General features: G+C 42.0%; 1 protein-coding gene across 1 annotated transcript in view; it reads right to left on the bottom strand.

Moving 5' to 3' along the window:
* LOC309560647 (uncharacterized protein) overlaps window positions 1-22857 on the bottom strand; it is an 89981-nt gene that overhangs the window by 21477 nt on the left and 45647 nt on the right. Inside the window, exons 7-12 of the mRNA XM_082264267.1 lie at window positions 20958-21097; window positions 14620-14672; window positions 13171-13260; window positions 7388-7501; window positions 4581-4633; window positions 1797-1933 (exon numbers count right to left, since the gene is read on the bottom strand). Coding sequence (XP_082120393.1) covers window positions 1797-1933; window positions 4581-4633; window positions 7388-7501; window positions 13171-13260; window positions 14620-14672; window positions 20958-21097 — 587 coding nt within the window. The remainder of the gene's footprint in view (window positions 1-1796; window positions 1934-4580; window positions 4634-7387; window positions 7502-13170; window positions 13261-14619; window positions 14673-20957; window positions 21098-22857) is intronic.

Here is a 22857-nt window from a genome sequence, read left to right as displayed (position 1 = left end):
GCTACTGGGATTACGTCTCTCCCTCGTTCTATAGACTTGGGGGGTTCTAGCTTTCTCTGGGCTCCCCTTTTTGGCCCCATTATGCTCTTTTGAACACTGGCCATTCTAACATGGTTGCTTACTATGATCTTTTCACTGTTTTGGGTTTGATTGCTTGTGATCCAATGTAAGCTGGGATAGTTGTCAAATGTTATGTTGATGTTGTTCTCCATTTCTGTTTGTATCTCCATCTGCATTCCATACTTCCTGTAACTGCTCATTTTATTTCCAATAAAATGTTTTGAAAAAAAAAAAAAAATGTCCATATGCAGAGCTCCAAAGTTGAAAAGGAAGAGATGAATGTCCTCCACCAGTCTGTGTCAAATAAAGCACACCACACCACACCACACCACACCACCGTAATACAATAGAATCTGCCTACCAGACCATCAATATTAATGTGCAGTGCTTATAAATGCCTCTCTGGTTACATCCACAAGAAGACCCATAGACTCTCCAAACCATGTAGGATCAAACTGGTAAGACCTCTCCACTCGGTCATATAAGCACACCCAAAAAATTAAGAATCTCATAGGGCAGTATGTAATGTTAAGATGACCATTTATTAGAAAAGTACTTACAAATTTCAAGATAAAATGAGCATGTGAAAAAAAAAAAACAGTTCAGCCGTGGCTTATAAGTACTATTCTGATGTAGCACCCTCCTAGGTAGGTGCTAAGAAAAGCATATTTGTGGCCCTGTCTGCTTATCAGGAGGGCCTGATCTATTAGTTTAGCCTGTTACATGTTTCCAAGTGTGATTCACTGGGTCTGAGGGAGTGTCCCCACTGCAGCCAACGAGGGAGCTCATTGGATAGTGGAGGAAACCTAGCCAGTGGTTTATGTCAGTTCCAGTGGGAGGGCATCCCTGCAATGCATCCTGGGATTGCACATAAATTGGAAGGGAGCATGTGACAGAGTGTCTTTTGGCGGGAGCATCAGTATATTGGAGCTATTTTGCCTGTTAAAGTTTTAGTGTTGCTGTAAATCCACTCCTGAGATTTACACAGTCTTGCCACCAGGGGAGGACTGGACCAGAGGGAAGGGAGGCAATTGCCCCCTGGGCCTCTCTGATGCCCCTTAAAAAGGCTGCACCTCTTCTGCTACAGACATGCCTAAAGTATTATGGTGAAGAGAAGTAAAAAAGCCCCTGCCGCTGACCTACTGAGTGCTGGTTAAAGACAAGGACAGAGCGCATGCCTCCCACCCCCCCAGCATGGATGGTTTAAATTGTGTCTGAGCAGAGGCCGGTTTAATGCCCCACTTGAGACTCTCCTCCCCCAGACAGCCCCAACCAAGCTGTTCCAGCTCCTCCCAACTGCCCCCTGCTGGCCAGGTTGGGAACCAGGATTCAGCCAGTGAGTAGAGAGTACCGGGAGCAGAGCTTCAGCCTAGAATGAGGGTCAGGAGGAGGACAGGAGGAGGTAAAGTGAGAGTCTCTGCACCATGGGCCTTTGGTTTGTACTTGCCCCCTGGGGTGAAAGTTGCCAGTATGCCCCTGCTTGCCACATAGCACCTCCAGTCTAGCAGGGAGTGGACCTGATTTTTTTCTGCTGCTAAGTGAAACTAAAATCAAATTTAAAAATGTATTTCTTTATTTTAATTGACTCGATAGTCTAAATGTGCATTTTTTTTTTTTACAAATAAACAGTTGGCCATCCTGCTTCAAAAGTATTTGGACCAGTGACAGGTTCTCTGTAACTTTTGGATAATCCTGAGAGATGAAAGGGTAAAGTCACTTATCTTTGTTATACTCACTGGATAGAGGTATGAGACAGGTGCACTTTATTATTGGCAATACTAATTTCAGTGAAGCCATAGAGAGCTGAGGTATCCGAAAGAGCCGCTTCCGCCTTCTCATGTGCTGAAACTGTCAATATCCATTTACCTACAGACTAAAAACAGTGTGCAATAACAATTAGTACATATACTGTATACAGTGTCTCACAAAAGTGAGTACACCTCTCACATTTTTGTAAATATTTTATTATATCTTTTCATGTGACAACACTGAAGAAATGACACTTTGCTACAATGTAAAGTAGTGAGTGTACAGCTTGTATAACAGTGTACATTTGCTGTCCCCTCAATATAACTCAACACACAGCCCTTAATGTCTAAACCACTGGCAACAAATGTGTATACACCCCTCCAAATTGGGCCCAAAGTGTCAATATTTTGTGTGGCCACCATTATTTTCCAGCACTACCTTAACCCTCTTGGGCATGGAGTTCACCAGAGCTTCACAGATTGCCACTGGAGTCCTCTTCCACTCCTCCATGATGACATCACGGAGCTGGTGAATGTTAGAGACCTTGCGCTCCTCCACTTGACGTTTGAGGATGCCCCACAGATGCTCAATAGGGTTTAGGTCTGGAGACATACTTGGCCAGTCCCTCACCTTTACCTTCAGCTTCTTTAGCAAAGCAGTGGTCATCTTGGAGGTGTGTTTGGGGTCGTTATAATTTTGGAATACTGCCCTGCAGCCCAGTCTTTGAAGGAAGGGGATCATGCTCTGCTTCAGTATGTCACAGTACATGTTGGCAGTCATGGTTCCCTCAATGAACTGTAGCTCCCCAGTGCCGTCAACACTCATGCAGCCCCAGACCATGACACTCTCACCACCATGCTTGACTGTAGGCAAGACACACCTGTCTTTGTACTCCTCACCTGGTTCCCGCCACACAGGCTTGTCTACCTACTGACCTCCAATGTAATGGACATTCTTCTCTATGACCACCAATGTAATGAACATTCTTCCCACTGACCACCAATGCAATGGGCATTCTTCCCACTGACCACCAATGCAATGGGCATTCTTCTCACTGAACACCAATTAAATGGGCGTTCTTCCAACTGAACACCAATGAAAGAAGGTTCTTCTCTCTAATTACCAATGTAATGGGCATTCTTCCCACTGACCACCGGGGTAATGGGCATTCTTTGTACTGGACAGCAATGTAAGGGGCATTCTTTCCACTTACCACCAATGTAATGGGCATTCATCCAACTGACCACCAATGTAATGTGCATTCTTCCCACTGACCACCAATGCAATGGGCATTCTTCCTAATGACCACCATTGTAAAGGTCATTTTTCCCACTGACGATCAATGTAATTGTCATTCTTCCCACTGACAACCAATGAAAGGAGCATTCATTCCACTGAGGACCAACGTAAGGGGCATTCTTCCCACTGAACACCCATTTAGAGGGCATTCTTCCCATTGAACACCAATGTAAGGAGCATTATTCCCACTGAGTACCAATGTAAGGAACATTTTCCCAAAAACCCTTGAGGGACCCCATGGGACCTGAAATGTTTATAATAGGGGGTAAAAAGGCAGAGAAAAGCTGCCATAGAAGGATGTAATATTCTAAGATCTGAGAAGCAAGATTTAATAACGACTCACGTCATTGCCAAATCCAGAGTTCATTAAGTGAATATTTGCTTCACTTGAGACATATTTGCTAAGTGTAAATTTCAGTATAGTGCAGTGCACATCCTTACATAACACAAATCATACATAAATCAAAATAAAAAAAAATAAATATATAACAGTGTAGCAATACGTGTCTTCAATAGTCTCTCATATAACCTCTGATATCAGTATTCTCATATCACACCACTGTGTCTTGGGCATAAATCTACACACGTGTGTCCTGTGAGCCACCACCTCTGAGAGCAATGCCTGCTCACCTCCAGAATCAGACCCCACTACAGAGTCCAACTCGCCTTTACTCCTCTTCTCCTGTGAGCTTTTAACCACCTCGCCTCCTCCTCCTTTTTGCAAATCAAAATTGTCTCCTATGCTCATTCCTGACTGACCTGAAACTAGTAAGCAATCCTTACATGTTGTGATAATAACTAGCATTTTCAGAAGGAGGTCAGGGAAAGCAACCTCCATATTTACCTTAAAACCTGCTTCCTGTTAGACCAGAGTGCGCCCAAAGGTGATCATTTATTTATAGGCAGATCTTGGTGGACTGAATCAACTCTAAATAAAGTAGACGACACACCAATAGTAAGATCTTCCTACCATAATTCTGGACTCTGTTACATTACCCATAATATAAAATAAATATTCCAGCAGGGAGAGTAGGAACTCCTCATAGCAGGCATGGTAGGTGTGTAGACATCTCACCTATAATGCTCTAGAGAGATAGATGAAACTGTAGTAGGCATATAACTAAATGCCAACAATTCAGATTTGAATGGAATTGCCCTTTCTGCATGCTTAGGGATCTGTTTATAAACTTTTTTACACTCACTTCACACAATTTTCACCCAAAATGCACGTTTCTGATTGGATTAGATGGGGAAAATGCTTGAGCCATGGGTGAAAGTTGTGTGAGTCGTGGGTGAAAGTTGTGTGAGTCGTGGGTGAAAGTTGTGTGAGTCTTGGGAGAAAATATTTATAATTAGACCCTTTTTAGTGTGTAAAGCTACCAGTAAAGTACTTCACAATAACAGTTAATTTGGAAGCTGCTTTCTTTTGTGTTATTGGTACTTGTGATAATCTATGACACGGTCACACTTACTTCTCGGAAGTTAATGGGGACCATTTGCTCCAGGTTATCAGCACAGCTTTCAGCTGTTGAAATATCAGAAATAACATTTCAAAGCAAGCACACATTTAAATTAATTGTTACAAAATGTAACTAAATGCCTAGAATGAACTTCTATTATTTGGTCTGTTAAATATATAATTGAAAGAATTGGTTGGTTAAAAAATGCAGAAAAAAATACCGGTTGATCCTGCCAGAAAAGCAGTAAATAGATAACTCTCAGTACTCTCTGTCCCTAATACACTCTTAGGAGTTAACATTGTTTCATTTTTTTCCTCTGTGAATTATTGAACATCTCCCTCTCATCTCTTCTCAATGATATTGGGGGAGGTGTTCTGTAATTCACAGTGGAAAAACTTGAAACAATGTTAACTGATAAGAGTGTAACTCCCCTTTATGTTATGGAGAAGAGGAAAAGGTGAGGTGTTCTGTAGGCTTTATATATTTTTTGCCCTAGGGCAGGGGTCTCCAAACTTTCTAAACAAAGGGCCAGTCTACTGTTCTTTAGACTAGATGGGAAAATTGTCTTGGCGACAGTGGGAGTAAACTCTGCATCTTTAGCATTAGGGCGTGGGTGTCAGTGGGAAAAATAGTGCCCCTCCATTGGTGTCAGTGGAAGGAATAGTGTCCCATCATTGGTATCAGTGGGAGGAATAGCGCCCCCATCATTGGTGTCAGTGGGAGAAATAGTGCCCCTCCATTGGTGTCAGTGGGAGGAATAGCGCCCCATCATTGGTGTCAGTGGGAGGAATAGCGCCCCATCATTGGTGTCAGTGGGAGGAATAATGTCCCATCATTGGTGTCAGTAGGAGGACTAGTGCCCCATCATTGGTGTCAGTTGGAGAAATAGTGCCCCTCCATTGGTGTCAGTGGAAGGAATAGTGTCCCATCATTGGTATCAGTGGGAGGAATAGCGCCCCCATCATTGGTGTCAGTGGGAGAAATAGTGCCCCTCCATTGGTGTCAGTGGGAGGAATAGCGCCCCATCATTGGTGTCAGTGGGAGGAATAGCGCCCCATCATTGGTGTCAGTGGGAGGAATAATGTCCCATCATTGGTGTCAGTAGGAGGACTAGTGCCCCATCATTGGTGTCAGTTGGAGAAATAGTGCCCCTCCATTGGTGTCAGTGGGAGGAATAGTGTCCCATCATTGGTGTCAATGGGAGGAATAGTGTCCCATCATTGGTGTCAGTGGAAGAAATAGTGTCCCATCATTGGTGTCAGTGGAAGGAATAGTGTCCCATCATTGGTGTCAGTGGGAGGAATAGTGTCACATCATTGGTGTCAGTGGAAGAAATAGTGCCCAATCATTAGCATCAATGTGGGAAATAGTGCCCCGTTGTTGATGTCAGTAACAGGAATGATACCTTATTGTTGGTGTCAGTGGGAGGAATAGTGTCTTGCATCAGTGGAAGGAAAAGGGCCTCAAGGGCAAGCAAAGGGGCCATCTAGCCCTCGGGCCGCAGTTTGGAGACCACTGCCCTAGAGTGGCAACGTCGCTCCACCATAGATATAGTATACAATGTTGCCACTCTAGGACAAAAAGTGTGTTACTGGCTGGACCACAAAGTGAAAATAACACCTTACAAAAGTCTAAAATAAAAGAAAACTAAAGCTGGCCGTATACAAGTAGAATTTCATAAAAAAAGACAAAAAAAACTCAGAACTTTTTTTACATTTTCTATGAGGTAACATGGTCAAATCAAAAATTTTTTCGATCAAATATTTGTCGGATAAACTAAATTTAACTAGTCTCTGCGGTTTTCATTTGAAAAATTCTACTCAATCTAAAATCGAATGTTAAAAGCAGGCTGAACTTTAAAGTATTGCCAAACGAAATTTGTCAAGTGCCTGATGGCAATATCAAATGTACTGATGAGTTTTCTTTTTACAAACATTCGTACCCGTGTATGACCACATTTATGCAGTCACCACATCTGGTAAGCCACCATATATTACATTTTCTTTCCTGGCTTTAGAAATATTTTATTAGCTCTTTTTTGGGCAGTGTCACAGATTCCTGAATGGATAACTGCTCTGTCCTGGAAACCACCCATTAAGGTTCTACCCCCCCCCCCCCAATCCCCAACAGCCAATCAGGTAGGACCCAGCCTCCCATTCACCAAACCCATATCTAGTATAAATGGGACCCTGAGGGTTCTTGCACACGGAACATATGTATGAACATTAGATATTCCTAGCAGAAAGTTCCTATGTAAAAACGTGAGGATGGGCTGTATAGTACATGCATATATGCACACGTGTGTCCGTGCATGTAAAAATTGTTCTAGCTTTTTTTTTTTTTTTTTTAATACTGACAAGAAACGAAGAATTTAGTATTTTGTGATTTATTTTTTTTTTTTCTAATGATCTATCTTTATGCAGTGCAAGTTTATGCACATGGGTGTACAGGCCTGTTAAAAACAAAGGGCTGCATCTTTTAGCTCAGCAAAAAAACAACAGAATGCCTAAAAATGTGGAATTTTTATGTGTCTGTGTGCAAGAACCCTTAATGTCAGAGGTACAAATGTTATGTCCATCCTTGGATAGGCAGCTGGTAAGCTGCTTGAAATACTCAGAGTCCTTTGGCTTGGTGGGAATATGTACATCCATCATTTGGGGGGCCATAGATGGAAGTCAGAACTGCCTGCTATGCATCCCATTTTGCAATGGCAGTTGGAATGAGTCAAAAGGATCCTACTTGGAGGTACAACTGACTTTTGTGCTTTTTAAAGGACAGAGAAACCATTACTGGCCGACACGCAGGTTTATCTCACTTACCATCATCATCTTTATCAATGCCTCCCGGTATAAAGTAATGATACTTTGTTTCAAAGCACAAAGCCTGTGTCTTAAATTTATTAATGGCGGACTGCTTTGCTGTAAGGTTCCTTGCTGCAAGACAAAAGAAATGAGCTTTGCTTGAGTTATTATAAAGTACTTGTCACTTTTATTTGGTCTAGTGCTGGTGAACCAACACCAATTGTTGTCCTCTTATGCCTATCAATTGGGTTTGTTGGCAAGACACAGAATACACAAACTAAAGCCGTATTTATCTTAGCAGTATTGCTTTTCAAGAGATAACTGGAGCAACCTAGTCTCTTGCTGAAATCTTTCAACATAAGTGTTAAGTGAAAATTCAAACTATACTATATTTTTCCAGTGCAATATACAGTACCTCAGGACATTGCTGGGGAGGCCATATACCAAAAGCCTTTCTGTGATTTGACTTTGTGCTGTTTGCAAAGTTATTAAATTATACAAACACTTAAAGTAACAGTAATAAAGGGGAGCTAAAGTTTTTCTGAGCACCACAAACTGAAAACACTATTTAACTCATTTTTAGATTTCAAAGCAAACTCACCCCCCCCCCCCCCATCCACGTCTTCATGCTTTATTTTGTTGCAAAATAATCCTCCCCCACTAGCATTTCTAGCCACAACCATCTTGAGTAAGAGCAGATAATTCCTCAACAGTGGATATAAAAAGTCTACACACCCCTGATAAAAATATCAGATTTTTGTGATGTAAAAAAAAATGAGACAAAGATAAACCATTTCCCACCTTTAATGTGACCTATAAACTGTACAACTCAATTGAAAACAAACTGAAATCTTTTGGGGGTGGTGGGGGGGGGGGGGGGAAGTAAACATAAAAAAACAAAAACAATGTGGTTGCATAAGTGTGCACACCCTCTTATAACCAGGGATATAGCTGTGTTCAGAATTAAGCAATCACATTCAAACTCATGTTAAATAGGAGTCAGTACACACCTGCCATCATTTAAAGTGCTTCTGATTAACCCCAAATAAAGTTCAGCTGTTCTAGTAGGTCTTTCCTGACATTTTCTTAGTTGCATCCTACAGCAAAAGCCATGGCCTGCATAGAGCTTCCAAAGCATCAGAGGGATCTCATTGTTAAAGTTTCAGGAGAAGGATACAAAATAATTTACAGGGCATTAGATATACCATGGAACACAGTGAAGACAGTCATCATCAAGTGGAGAAAATTTGGCACAACAGTGACATTAGCAAGAACTGGACGTCCCTCCAAAATTGATGAAAAGACAAGAAGAAAACTGGTCAGGGAGGCTGCCAAGAAGCCTACAGAAATATTAATGGAGCTGCAGGAAAATCTGGCAAGTACTGGCTGTGTGGTACATGTGAAGACAATCTCCCGTATTCTTCATACTGTATGTCTGGGCTATGGGGTAGAGTGGCAAGACGGAAGCCTTTTTTTACAAAGAAAAACATCCAAGCCCAACTAAATTTTGTAAAAACACATTTGAAGTCTCCCAAAAGCATGTGGGAAAATGCGTTATGGTCTGATGAAACCAAGGTAAACATTTTGGCCAAATTTCCAAAAGATGTGTTTGGTGCAAAAACAAGACTGCACGTCACCAAAAGAACACCATAACCACAGTGAAGCATGGTGGTGGTGGCAGTATCATGCTTTGGGGCTGTTTTTGCTCTGCTGGAACAGGCGCCTTAGTCAAGGTAGAGGGAATTATGAACAGTTCGAAATACCAGTCAATATTGGCACAAAACCTTCAGGCTGCTGCTAGAAAGCTGAACATGAAGAGGAACTTCATCTTTCAGCATGACAATGACCCAAAGCATACATCCAAACCAACAGAGGAATGGCTTCACCAGAAGAAGATTAAAGTTTTGGAATGGCCCAGCCAGAGCCCAGACCTGAATCCGATTGAAAATCTGTGGGGTAATCTGAAGAGGGCTGTGCACAGGAGATGTCCTCACAATTTGACAGATTTGGAGTGTTTTTGCAAAGAAGAGTGGGCAAATATTGCCAAGTGCTGATAGACTCATACCCAAAAAGAGTGATGTAATAAAATCAAAAGGTGCTTCAACAAAGTATTAGTTTAAGGGTGTGCACACTTACCATACCAACCATATTATTTTATTTTTTTATTTTTACTTCCCTCCACCTAAAATATTTCAGTTTGTTGTTCAACTAAGTTGTACAGTTTATAGGCCACATTAAAGGTGGAAAAAGTTCTAAAATTATTTATCTTTGTCTCATTTTTTTACACCACAGAAACCTGACATTTTAAACAAGGGTGTGTAGACTTTTTATATCTGCTGTAGTATTTACTTACTGGAATCAATCTGCCCTTAGCTCAGGCATGCAGGCAGGAGGGTGTGCTAAGCTGAGAAAGCCCTCCTCCAGATGAAAGGATTATAAATGCCCATCAAGACTCTTGGAATGTATGACATCCTTTTGGCTTAGGCCAAAAAAAACAGGATGCAACTGAAGAAATGTAAAAAAAAAGTTAATAAAATGTATCTTCCTATCTATTTACTAATGCTAGTAGCATAAGGATTAAAAATAGTTAAAAGAGAAGTATAGGAATCTCTAAAAAAGAAAAATCATAGTCGCTTAGATGGCTGCGGCACGGATCCCAACTGCAGCTGTCCCCCGCTGCCTCTAAGATAGAGAAATTAGCGATCTGTAGCTCTCTGTCCTCAGCCTGCAGAGAGTCGGTGACTGTTAGTCTTCGGCTCTCAGCTCTGCCCCAACAGTGTTCACTGGAGCACTGGGCTGTGGAGGGGGCGGGAGCAGCTGGGTCAGTCTCCCAGCAGCTCGCTGAGAGGGCGACCCAGCTGCCGATTCAGGCTTCTGGGTGGATCCCGACCATAGGGTTGAGATCTTTAAAGAGCCTGGACCGGCTCTGTGATGTCAATCGACAGCGGGCTTTAGCTGAAAATGGTTCACAGGAGTGCAGAAGTAACTGCACTCCTGTGACCCACAGGAGAAGTATGGCCAAAAAAGTTTTGGCCATAGTTCTCCTTAAATGTTGGCTGAGTGCAATTCGTTCTGCTTTAAAACCTAAGTTTAACTAAAATTAAAAACATAAAAATCAGCACAAGGGACATAACTTACAGTTAGTATGTGTCCCTTGCATTGTTTCTTCTTTTAGCTTGACTATGCACATCCTTTCCTGCCAAATCCACCATTCATAGAAGCCATACTATAGGATCTATGAATGGAGGGAGCAGAGCTATCTAACACAGGGTGCTCTGATGACATAGTATTCACAAAGTGTTATAGGTTTCTTAAAGAGAGGTTACTGCAGAAGCTGTTTCCTTTCAGAAGGTCTCACCCTAACTGAAACTACTGGTGTTCATCTGAACAGATCATTCAAGATTTATGTTAAAAGTCTAATGCAATCAGGCTGGATAAAAGGTAACTATGTTTAGGTGTCTTTTTTTCATGTGGCCCAAAAAGACAAAATTTAGGTGCCGCTCAGGTAGAGAGGTAAAGTCCAACTAGACCGCTGTGAGTGCAGGCAGGGACAGGGAGCTTGTCCTAGTTTCAAGCTGCAGCAATGTCAAAGACAAGGTCCATAAGCCGCAGATCATGAAGCAGACCCATGTGTGTGAAGTGAGATGAATGGAAGCCTCACCGTGGACTCCAGCCAAGCCAGGCCAATCCTCCAATGCGTTTCGCTCCCCTCTTGGAGCTTAATTATGGGGATGGGGGATCTCTTTTTTTTTTTTTTATAGTGTGGTATTATTGCTGAAAATGTATGTTAAGTTGCCTAGTGCTGGAAACATGCTGCAGATCTCCTGGGGTCAGACACTTTCCCACACAGGGCTCCAATGAACAACACTTACACTTTATGAGCAAGGTTTTTGATTGGAGAATGTCAACATGTGAAAAAGGAACTTACCACTCTGTCTGCTGCCTGAATAGTAGACTACATAGTATATATTATTTCATATTTACCTAAATAAAGATGAATTATGTATGGTTTATTCCAGAACTTAATCCATTTTCGTGAAAGCTGAACTCTGGGCTGGACAATAAGAAACCCTTGCAATGGGTCCCCTTCCTCATCACAAGGGTTAAATGTTTATTTTCTCTAGTAGGATAGGAATAAGGTGAAATACTTAAATTTTTTCCTTGCTCCCACAACCTATGACTGGTCCTTCTCAGCTGTTTCTCTTTGCAGCCTAACATTGTCACTTACAATGCAGGACCAACATTTCTGCACTGAATAATGTAAGGACACAGAGGCCCCTTTTACATCCTGGGAGTGTTGAAGAGCATTGGAGATCACTAGCTGCCAAGGGAGTGAGGAATTTGGCAAGTACTTCAACTAGAGGGAAAAATAAAATAGCGTTTAACCCTTGCAGTGCTGAAAGGTCCCCACTGCAAGGAATACTTCTTCTCCACTATTAAACATAAAACTGAATCTGGGGATGCTAATTACCGTCCAACCTGGAGAACTAGAGGGCAATACTCGCATAGCTTCTACTTACCATACGGTCATCTTTTGACCGGGGAGCCTAAGCAACCAGCCAAGTTAAAGTGGAGTTCCACCCATTTTAATAAGTTTAGATGTACGTAATCCCCATTAAAAATACTTTTACCAATGGAAACTATTTTTTTTTTTGCTCCGTCGCACCTCCGCCCCACCTCCTCCCCGCCTCCTCTCAGTGAGCTCTACGGGATGTATTGCTTTGAGTCCGTGCTCCGCCTCCTCTCAATGAGCACGGACTGAAAGCATTACATCCTGTAGAGTTCACTGAGAGGAGGCGGGGCGGAGCATGGACTCAATCCAATACATCCGAGTACTGCTGGTGCCAATGTAATAATGCAAAATTTTGTAACTCTGCGATACGCAAGGGCTGCTGGGATACATCCCAGCAGCCCTTGCGAATCGCCGAGTGACGTATTCGCCTATAGGCGGCCGGACCCGGAAGTGCGGATGAATAAAGAAGAAAAAAAGGTATTTCCTTGCAAAAAAAAAAATAGCTTTCATTGGTAAAAGTATTTTTAAAGAGGATTACATACATCTAAACTTATTAAAATGGGTGGAACTCCACTTTAAGGTGAATTCTACATAGGCTGCTTGATCTATCTCAGGGATCCTGCCATTGAATCTGGCTTACCTGAATTTAGCCCATTGAACTTTATGGACTCTTTGCACTAATGAACTTGTGCTTCAAGTGCACGACGATATCTGCATAGATTGCCTGCACTCTAGGTGACTGTGGCCGGACTCATCTGCTCTTAGTTGCCTATTTGGAACACAGTCTCCTGGAGTCGTCTGCATGGATTAATGGTCATATTGGTCAGAAACTGAGCTTCCACTGCCTTTCATCCAAGCTACAATGCATGATATCATTACTTGCAGCTGCAATTTTATGATGTTGTCTAGGGCAGGAATTTAGGGGTGCAGGATGGTATTGTTGGGGCCCCAAAATTTGTATGTGTAAGTGTGTGTGGGATTATCTGCAGCAGCGAGTCCACAGAATTGTTCACCATTGGCTGTAGATTTTTAGCATTGGTACACAGTCTGTCAATCTTACTCATTTTTTTCAATAAAGCTTTTTGCCTTTCTTAACCTGAGTTGAGCCTTCTTTGCAACCATTTCCAGGAGTGACCCTGGTGGCACTCATATTGGTATTTTTTGGATACTTCTTCTCCAGCCTAGAGTCCAGCTTTACTCAACTCTTTTAGTACCTCCAATAAAGAACTTTCAGGCAATATAGTCTATGCACCACTTGACCCATTTACAGTCCAAAGCATATACTCACATGCCAAGTACAAGGTTTTCCCTGCTTCTGTCTGGACTCCCAGCAACAGTAGATCTTCACCAGTCTGAAAGGCTAGGACCTTATAGCCATCTAAGAAACACCATTTAGTTATCAAAAGTTTGCACCTTTTAAAACATGTAAATATTCAACTGTTCAGTGTTATTAAGCTATGTGTAATAGGATGGGATGCTTGGCAGCTGGAGGAAGAACATGAAGTGGAACTGTCTTTAAAATCCATAATTCACAAGAATCAATAGAACTCTTCAATGTTGTCAATTCACATTATTATTTTGAGTAACAGTTGATTGCAGTGAATAAAAAATGTTACCCCCCCCCCCAATTTTCTTTGAAAACCACTAGAATTCTATATGAACCATTCTCAGCTAAGGTTCAGAGGTTGCTAGGGGTACCTTGAGCTGTGGATGATTGACCTAGCATCATAATATCAATGATTTTTTTTAGCTTTCTGTAAGGGGGCCATTCTTTCTATATATCACCAGTGTAAATGACAATCTTACCGCTGACCACCAATGTAATGGGCAATGGGAATGGTAGAGAGTATGCCACCATCTCCTGGCAGAGACTATGATCTTTTTAGCTGTCTGTACAGGGGGAATTCTGACCTCTAGCCACCAATATAAAGGGCATTATTCCACCAATAATTCATTTTACAGGGGATGCCCAAGACCTGAAAATGATTTCAAAGGTTTAGAAAGTTTGGTCTAGATGCTTCATATCATCATGTCCTTCCCATGCTGCGCTTTTAATTTTTTTCTGAATAGATAAACGAACCCTTTAAAATCCACATATACAGTGTCTCACATTTTGGCCCGTTTCAAATGGGTGCTGTCTGGTCCGATCAGCAGGGGATCTGAAAACAAATCCTCTGCTGAAGGAGCAGGATAGAACAAGACTGACTTCTGTGACATCTATATCTACTCAGTTTTCCTTTACCATTAAAAGAATGGAAATTTATGTTGGATCTTTGGTGACTTAAATGGACCCCCAGATCCATCATGTTTAGGTATGAAAATATGAAAAAAGAAACAGACCTTTACCTTTTTTTTTTTTGGTGGGGAGGGGGATCTGAATGGATTTGAAGGTAATCAGATATTCGGCCACCCATTGACTAACATGGAGTTTCTGAATAGGTGAACCTGATTGGACTGTCCATGTAAAAAAGGCCTTTGATGCACAAAGAACATTTTAATAATAGCTGAAACATGGTGTACAACAGTGATTCAAAGTGTACACAATAGGGGGACAATAGATAGCCATTATTAAAGATGGTTGCCTATACAGAGAGACACAACACAATATTACTGATGTAGTCACCCATGCCCTTTAGCAGTATAATCTCAGTTAGTTAAATCCTTATAATATAGACCTTCTGGGTCTGTTTTGTAACATAATCCTTTCCAAATTCTTGAAAATTGTTATTTTCTGTACCTGGGCCTCCTCTGTTGGTAAATGTCAGATCTAGTAGGGTGGTGTCAGTTGGCCTGATGAAGAGAAAAGGAGAGGAAATTGAAAAATGGAAAAGTGGAGCACAAAGATGTTTTGTATTATAAAATAAAGTATCTTAGGAATAGTGATGTCGCGAACATAAAATTCGCCGTTCGCGAACATCGGCGAATGTTCGTGAACCGGCGAACATTGCGAACCGCCATAGACTTTAATAGGCAGGCGAATTTTAAAACCCACAGGGACTCTTTCTGGCCACAATAGTAATGGAAAAGTTGTTTCAAGGGGACAAACACCTGGACTGTGGCATGCCGGAGGGGGATCCATGGCAAAACTCCCATGGAAAATTACGTAGTTGACGCAGAGTCGGGTTTTATTCCATAAAGGGCATAAATCGCCTAACATTCCTAAATTGTTTGGAATAACGTGCTTTAAAACATCCAGTGTGTGTATACGATCAGCTATGATGTTGTATCGATCAGGTAGTGTAGGGGGTGGCGCCCGCTTCACAGAGACAGACCAAACTCCCCATTTAACGCACCGCAAACAACCGCAAACAGACCAGAACCGACCAAAATGGGACAGGAACTGGGCTTTAAGGGTTAGGGTTAGGGTTAGGTTTAGTGTTAGGGGCTAGGGTTAGGGTTACGGTGAGATACTTAGGGTTAGAGTTAGTAACCCTACCCCTACGCCTCTAACCCTAACCGTCTAACCCTAAGCACTAAAAATAACCCTAACCCTAATTCTAATTTTTTTTCTGGTTCTGGACATGCTACAGAGCTGAATCTTCACAGATACACTTTTTAGACCCCCAGACACTGAATCACACAAAAAAAGTTCTTAAAAATTGTAATTTTTTGTTAGAGAGCCAATTTTTGGAAAAATTAAAAAAAATAAAAATAAAAAATTTCTTTGGATTTAGCATCTGGGGGGTCTAAAAAGTGTACCTGTGAAGTTTCAGCTCTGTAGCATGTCCAGAACAAGAAAAAAATACGAATTAGGGTTAGGGCTAGGGTTAGGGTTAGGGCTAGGGTTAGGGTTAGGGTTAGGGTTAGGGCTAGGGTTAGGGTTATTTTTATGGCTAGGCTTAGAGGGTTAGGGTTAAGGTTAGAGGGTTATGGTTAGAGGGTTAGGGTTAGGTTTAGTGTTAGGGGCTAGGGTTAGGGTTACGGTGAGATACTTAGGGTTAGAGTTAGTAGCCCTACCCCTACCCCTCTAACTCTAACCCTCTAGCCCTAAGCACTAAAAATAACCCTAACCTTAGCCCTGACCCTAACCCTAGCCCTAGCCCTAACCCTAATTCTATTTTTTTTCTGGTTCTGGACATGCCACAGAGCTGAATCTTCACAGGTACACTTTTTAGACCCCCAGACAATAAATCCAAAGAAAGTTTTTTTTTTTTTTTAAGTTTTCCAATAATTGGCTCTCTATCAAAAATTACAATTTTAAGAACTTTTTTTGTGTGATTTAGTGTCTAGGGGGTCTAAAAAGTGGACCTGTGAAGTTTCAGCTCTGTAGCATGTCCAGAACCAGAAAAAAAAGATAATTTTTCAGTAGAGCAGGGATGGTGGGAACCCCTTTTACACCTATATGATCTTTTTTTCTGGTTCTGGACATGCTACAGAGCTGAAACTTCACAGGTACACTTTTAGACCCCCCAGACAATAAATACAAAGAAATTTTTTTTTAATTTTTTTTTTTTAATTTTTCCAATAATTGGCTCTCTATCAAAAATGACAATTTTTAAGAACTTTTTTGTGTGATTTAGTGTCTAGGGGGGTCTAAAAAGTGTACCTGTGAAGTTTCAGCTCTGTAGCATGTCCAGAACCAGAAAAAAAGATCATTTTTCAGTAGAGCAGGGATGGTGGGAACCCCTTTTACACCTATATGATCTTTTTTTTCTGGTTCTGGACATGCTACAGAGCTGAAACTTCACAGGTACGCTTTTAAACCCCCCCCCAGACACTAATCCAAAAAAAGTCATGCCTGCCACCGTATATATCAGTGGTGGGTGGGCAGTGGCACTGCAGTGGGCACAGTACACTCTGTGGACCTGACAGTCACTGGCACCCAGGCAACTGCAATTATAAAAAAATATATATATTTTTACTTTGCAAGCTGCTGTGCCACCGTATATATATCAGTGGTGGGTGGGCACGCAGTGGCACTACAGTGGGCACAGTACACTCTGTGGACCTGACAGTCACTGGCAGCCCAGGCAACTGCAATAATAAAAAATATTTTTTTTTTTCAATTTGCAACAAGATGCTGTGCCACCGTACAGTGGGTACGGAAAGTATTCAGACCCCCTTAAATTTTTCACTCTTTGTTATATTGCAGCCATTTGCTAAAATCATTTAAGTTCATTCTTCTTCCTCATGAATGTACACATAGCACCCCATACTGACAGAAAAACACAGAATTGTTGACATTGTTGCAGATTTATTAAAAAAGAAAAACTGAAATATCACATGGTCCTAAGTATTCAGACCCTTTGCTGTGACACTCATATATTTAACTAAGGTGCTTTCCATTTCTTCTGATCATCCTTGAGATGGTTCTACACCTTCATTTGAGTCCAGCTGTGTTTGATTATACTGATTGGACTTGATTAGGAAAGCCACACACCTGTCTATATTAGACCTTCCAGATCACAATGCATGTCAGAGCAAATGAGAATCATGAGGTCAAAGGAACTGCCTGAAGAGCTCAGAGACAGAATTGTGGCAAGGCACAGATCTGGCCAAGGTTACAAAAAGATTTCTGCTGCACTTAAGGTTCTTAAGAGCACAGTGGCCTCCATAATCCTCAAATGGAAGACGTTTGGGACGACCAGAACCCTTCCTAGAGCTGGCCGTCCAGCCAAACTGAGCTATCGGGGGAGAAGAGCCTTGGTGAGAGAGGTAAAGAAGAACCCAAAGATCACTGTGGCTGAGCTCCAGAGATGCAGTCAGGAGATGGGAGAAAGTTGTAGAAAGTCAACCATCACTGCAGCCCTCCACCAGTCGGGGCTTTATGGCAGAGTGGCCCGACGGAAGCCTCTCCTCAGTGTAAGACACATGAAAGCCCGCATGGAGTTTGCTAAAAAACACCTGAAGGACTCCAAGATGGTGAGAAATAAGATTCTCTGGTCTGATGAGACCAAAATAGAACTTTTTGGCCTTAATTCTAAGCGGTATGTGTGGAGAAAACCAGGCACTGCTCATCACCTGTCCAATACAGTCCCAACAGTGAAGCATGGTGGTGGCAGCATCATGCTGTGGGGGTGTTTTTCAGCTGCAGGGACAGGACGACTGGTTGCAATCGAGGGAAAGATGAATGCGGCCAAGTACAGGAATATCCTGGACAAAAACCTTCTCCAGAGTGCTCTGGACCTCAGACTGGGCCGAAGGTTTACCTTCCAACAAGACAATGACCCTAAGAACACAGCTAAAATAACGAAGGAGTGGCTTCACAACAACTCCGTGACTGTTCTTGAATGGCCCAGCCAGAGCCCTGACTTAAACCCAATTGAGCATCTCTGGAGAGACCTAAAAATGGCTGTCCACCAACGTTTACCATCCAACCTGACAGAACTGGAGAGGATCTGCAAGGAGGAATGGCAGAGGATCCCCAAATCCAGGTGTGAAAGACTTGTTGCATCTTTCCCAAAAAGACTCCTGGCTGTATTAGATCAAAAGGGGGCTTCTACTAAATACTGAGCAAAGGGTCTGAATACTTAGGACCATGTGATATTTCAGTTTTTCTTTTTTAATAAATCTGCAACAATGTCAACAATTCTGTGTTTTTCTGTCAGTATGGGGTGCTATGTGTACATTCATGAGGAAGAAGAATGAACTTAAATGATTTTAGCAAATGGCTGCAATATAACAAAGAGTGAAAAATTTAAGGGGGTCTGAATACTTTCCGTACCCACTGTATATATATCAGTGGTGGGCAGTGGGTACAGTAAACTCTGTGGACCTGACACAGCACTCACTGCAATTATGACAGAGGAAAAAAAATATATTTTTTAAAATGCAAGGTACTGTGCCTGTGCCACCCGAAATTAGTGTGGTGTGCACACAGTACAGTCTGTGGTGGGTCTGTGGCCTCTCACACACAGCGGGCAGGCAACTGCAGTGTACAATATATATATATATATATATATATATATATATATATATATATATATATATAAAAAGAAAAAACTCAATTACCAGCCCTTAAAAGGGCTTTTGGGGACACTAGATATATATATATATATATATATATAAATAAAAAAAATCCTCAATTACCAGCCCTTAAAAGGGCTTTTGGGGACACTAGATATATATATATATATATATATATATATATATATATATTACACAAATACCAGCCCTTAGAAGGGCTTTTTGGGGTGCTGTCAGGATGCTGTCCTTACAGCAGTAGTGGACCAAGAACACTGACTAGCAAGACCAGGAACACTGACTAACAACTGTCCCTAGCTATTAACAGCAGCAGCAGCTCTCCCTGCTCTCACTAACACACTGCTTCAGAATGATCTAAGATGGATGCTGCCCTTGCTTATTTATAGGAGGTGGGAGGGTGGGGGAGGGAGGTACGCTGATTGGCTGGAAATGTGCCTGCTGACTGTGAAGTTCAGGGTCAAAGTTTGCCTCAATGATGTATTATAGGGGGCGGACCGAACATCGCATATGTTCGCCCGCAGCGGCGAACGTGAACATGCTAAGTTCGCCGGGAACTGTTCGCCGGCGAACAGTTCGGTACACCTCTACTTAGGAATAGATAGAGTGTGCTGGGCTGAATTACCCCCTTGGTTTGTATCCTGTATGTCCTGAATACACAGACGAGGGTTCATTGCCTAATTCCTGGCTCCGATCCTTGGATGTGTATGGAGGAGCGCCTGGTAAAAAATGAATTGCACTTACTGTAAAGGTCTTTTTGAAATGTTTAATGAATAGAAATATAGCCAACGCATTTCAAGGGAAAAAATATCCACTCCTCCTTCATCCTTTAAGGCTTAAGCATTCAACAAAATGCACCCGAGGAAGGGAAATGTTAAGGCTTGATGAAGACTAACATCTCCTGATGGCACTAAGAGCAGCCGACTGAGTCTTTTTTAGCAGACCTTTAATTGAAATGACATTTTGTACCAGGCATTCCTTCATACACAACCAAGAATTTATCATATGTTGAGTGCTTTCTTTGTCGTAATCAAAAATAGTAGCCTAGGACCAGAGCAAGGTCCACCCACACTAGATTTTTATCATGGATCTAAAAACAAGTTATTGCATACCCATCAGATTTAGTTCTCACTTCTATTGATCCAGGGCTATCATACACACATCTGACTTTGTTCCTGTCCAAATCTAGAAGTTTGGGGTGTTCCAACCTACCTTTCTATGTTCAAATTCATCCTATTCTTCATAATATTCTGTAAGTTAAATAAACATATGGCAGGGATGCTGAGACCCCCTCATATTTTCCACAGCTTGTGTGTAAACCTGGAAATTCAGTGCAAGGATCTTACAAACAAGATTTCCAGCATCTCCAACAAATATATTAACAGTGGCCTAGATAGCACTAGGGCCCCTGGTAGTACAAATCCCAGGCACGACACTATCTGCAGGGAGTTTGCATGTTCTCCATGTGCAAGTTGTAAAGCTTATTTTTTTTATTAAAATAATAAACATGTCATATTTCCCTGCTCTGTGCAATGGTTTTGTGCAGAACAGCTCTGAATTTCCTCTTCTCGGGTCATACGCCGTCACTCTCGGGTCCTCCTTTTCTCTGTGGGCCACCAAAGGAAGCTGCTTTCTATGATGACACATGTGCGCGCTTGATCCCGAGTTGGGCTGCCTTTCCACCCACTCCCACCTCTCTGGATTTGACCGACAGCAGCGGGAGCCAATGGCTCCCACTTCTGCTGAGTCTCCTGTGATGAGAGAGAGGGGAGAAGAGCTGCTGCAGAGGTTTTTTTTTTTTTTTACTTTAGTGTAATGTAGAGAATGCATTAAGGTAAAAAAAAAATATTTTTTCTTTATAACCACTTTGTGGTGTTCTTTACACATTTCTCCCAGAAATAACATCTCCTATTTTTTTAATTGTGCCACTGCTTTTTCCTTCATTTCAATATTATTACAATCCTGGGACTAGCAGGATTGTAGCTTGCCAGCTCTCCTACTTAGAACTCCCGCTTACTTTAATGAAAGTTAGCAGAGTTTTTTGTCTAGGTGTCTACAGAGCCAAAGCGGGTAAGAATTTGCTGAAATTCTTGCAGAGTTTCAATGGGAATGATAGCACTGATTGCTGAAGCTGATAAAATTACTGACACTCACGCTGTAAAGATCTCCCGCAATGTATATTCTTCTCCCTTTTTTATGATCTCCAGCCTTGCTTTATAGAGGATTCTGAGCTCATAATGTCGATCAACGATGCTGGAAGATTTAGCAATAAGGTGCCAGGAAGTGACATCGTCCTACAGCATGGAGAAGCAAGGAATAGAAAGAGACAAGGTGCAGACAAGTTATAAAAAGTAAATAAAGAGTAAAATAATGTAAAAAATAAATTAAAAAGGTACACTAAAATACTCATAGAAATACATATCTACTAACTATTTCTCATTTGGAGGGGCTGCTGATCCTTTAGAATGAAGTCTCTCTGTCTTCTTCAATTGTCCCTCCTTAAGCCTGATGAAGAGACCTCTCTAAAAATGTTCTATTATGCAAAAAGTGTTATACTACTGTAACACTCTCCTGACCCCCAAAGCATATAAAGTACTTCAGAGGAAGGGTGGGCTTAGGGTTAGCATTTTATCTCAGGTTCTAGTCCTCGGCAATAGAGGAACAATGTGAGCTGATGGGCGACAGTCACTTTTTGATGCAAGAAATTGAGTTTATTGACTCCGCTCAACACTCCTGGGAGAGAGGTTTAGGGCACAGTACAGCCATGGACTTGGAAGACTCAAGATGAGGGACTAAAAATACCTACTGTCTTCACAGTTAGAGGACCATAAAACCAACCAAACATTCTGTGAAATCAGCTCCCAACTGCAAGACACTAAATAGCTAAGCTACTTCTTGGAAGGAATCCAGATACATTAGTCAAGGACCAAGCTATACCAAGATTCTTAGATACCCCAATTAGGATGAAGTTTCTCCATAAGGCTTCAATCATCTTGTTCAGTATACTAGGCCTCCAACCTAGGCCCCTCTCCAGGAACTGGTCACCCTCCTCATGCAGCAGGCCTGAGTGGATGTGGCAGTCACCTACATCCCTCCCCAGTCAGGAGGGCTGGGAGAAGACTGACTTACCAAGGTTACGCTTGAACATTTATACAATATTTTTACCCTCTCCCAACCTGCACCACTGGCAATAAACCCCCTAGTGGTAGGCCAGGAAGATATATACATTCCTAACTCAGATTACAGATGAAGGACCATATAGGTGCGTGCAGCCTATTGCATTAGGGTGTGCACCCTAAAGCTCAAACCCGTGTGTGTGTCTACAAATATATGACCTCGGCACATTGATCTCCCAGTGGGAAAAGTGAAAGAGAAGTGTGTAAACATTTCTCTTATGGCACGCAGAACGATAATGCTAATGCGCATGGGGTGATTAGAGTGTGCCCAGCACATCCGGGACACCCAGTGGACTAAAGTACTTACTGCTTTCACAGAAAGTTTACCTTCAAGTCTACTAGGCATTCTGTGAAAACAGCTCCTTGCTGCAAGACATTAAATGATTCAGTTACTGACTCCTTGGGGAGAATCCACCACACTTCAGTTGGGGACCAAGCTTCCCCCAGCTTCTCAGGTACCCCTATTAGGCTGAAGTACCTCAATGGGGCTTCAATCCTATTGCTCAGCATACTAGGCATCCTACCTAGGCTTCTGTCCAGGTACAAGGTCACCCTCCTCAGACAGCAGTTTATACTGACAGCCATCTATGTCCCTTCCCCAGACAAGAGGCCAGAAGAAGACTGACTTTTCAAGGTCATTCCTAAATATATCTATACCTTCTCCCAGCCTGCACTACTGGCAATGAACTTCCTAATGGTTGTCCAAGGAAATGAATAACTTTAATTAGTGCAACCTCCCACACTATTCCCAAGGACAATCCCCAGCAGAAGGCAGAAGTTAACAATAACCAGTTCTGAAGATACCCAAGGAAACTGAACTATCAATCAAGCTCAGGCTGACTACAGCCTAGAAATTACATTTTAGGAGACACTCCTGC

Source organism: Pelophylax lessonae, assembly GCF_965119305.1.
Source record: "Pelophylax lessonae genome assembly, chromosome: 7".
NCBI lineage: Eukaryota > Metazoa > Chordata > Amphibia > Anura > Ranidae > Pelophylax > Pelophylax lessonae.
This window is presented reverse-complemented; position numbering and strand designations above follow the sequence as displayed.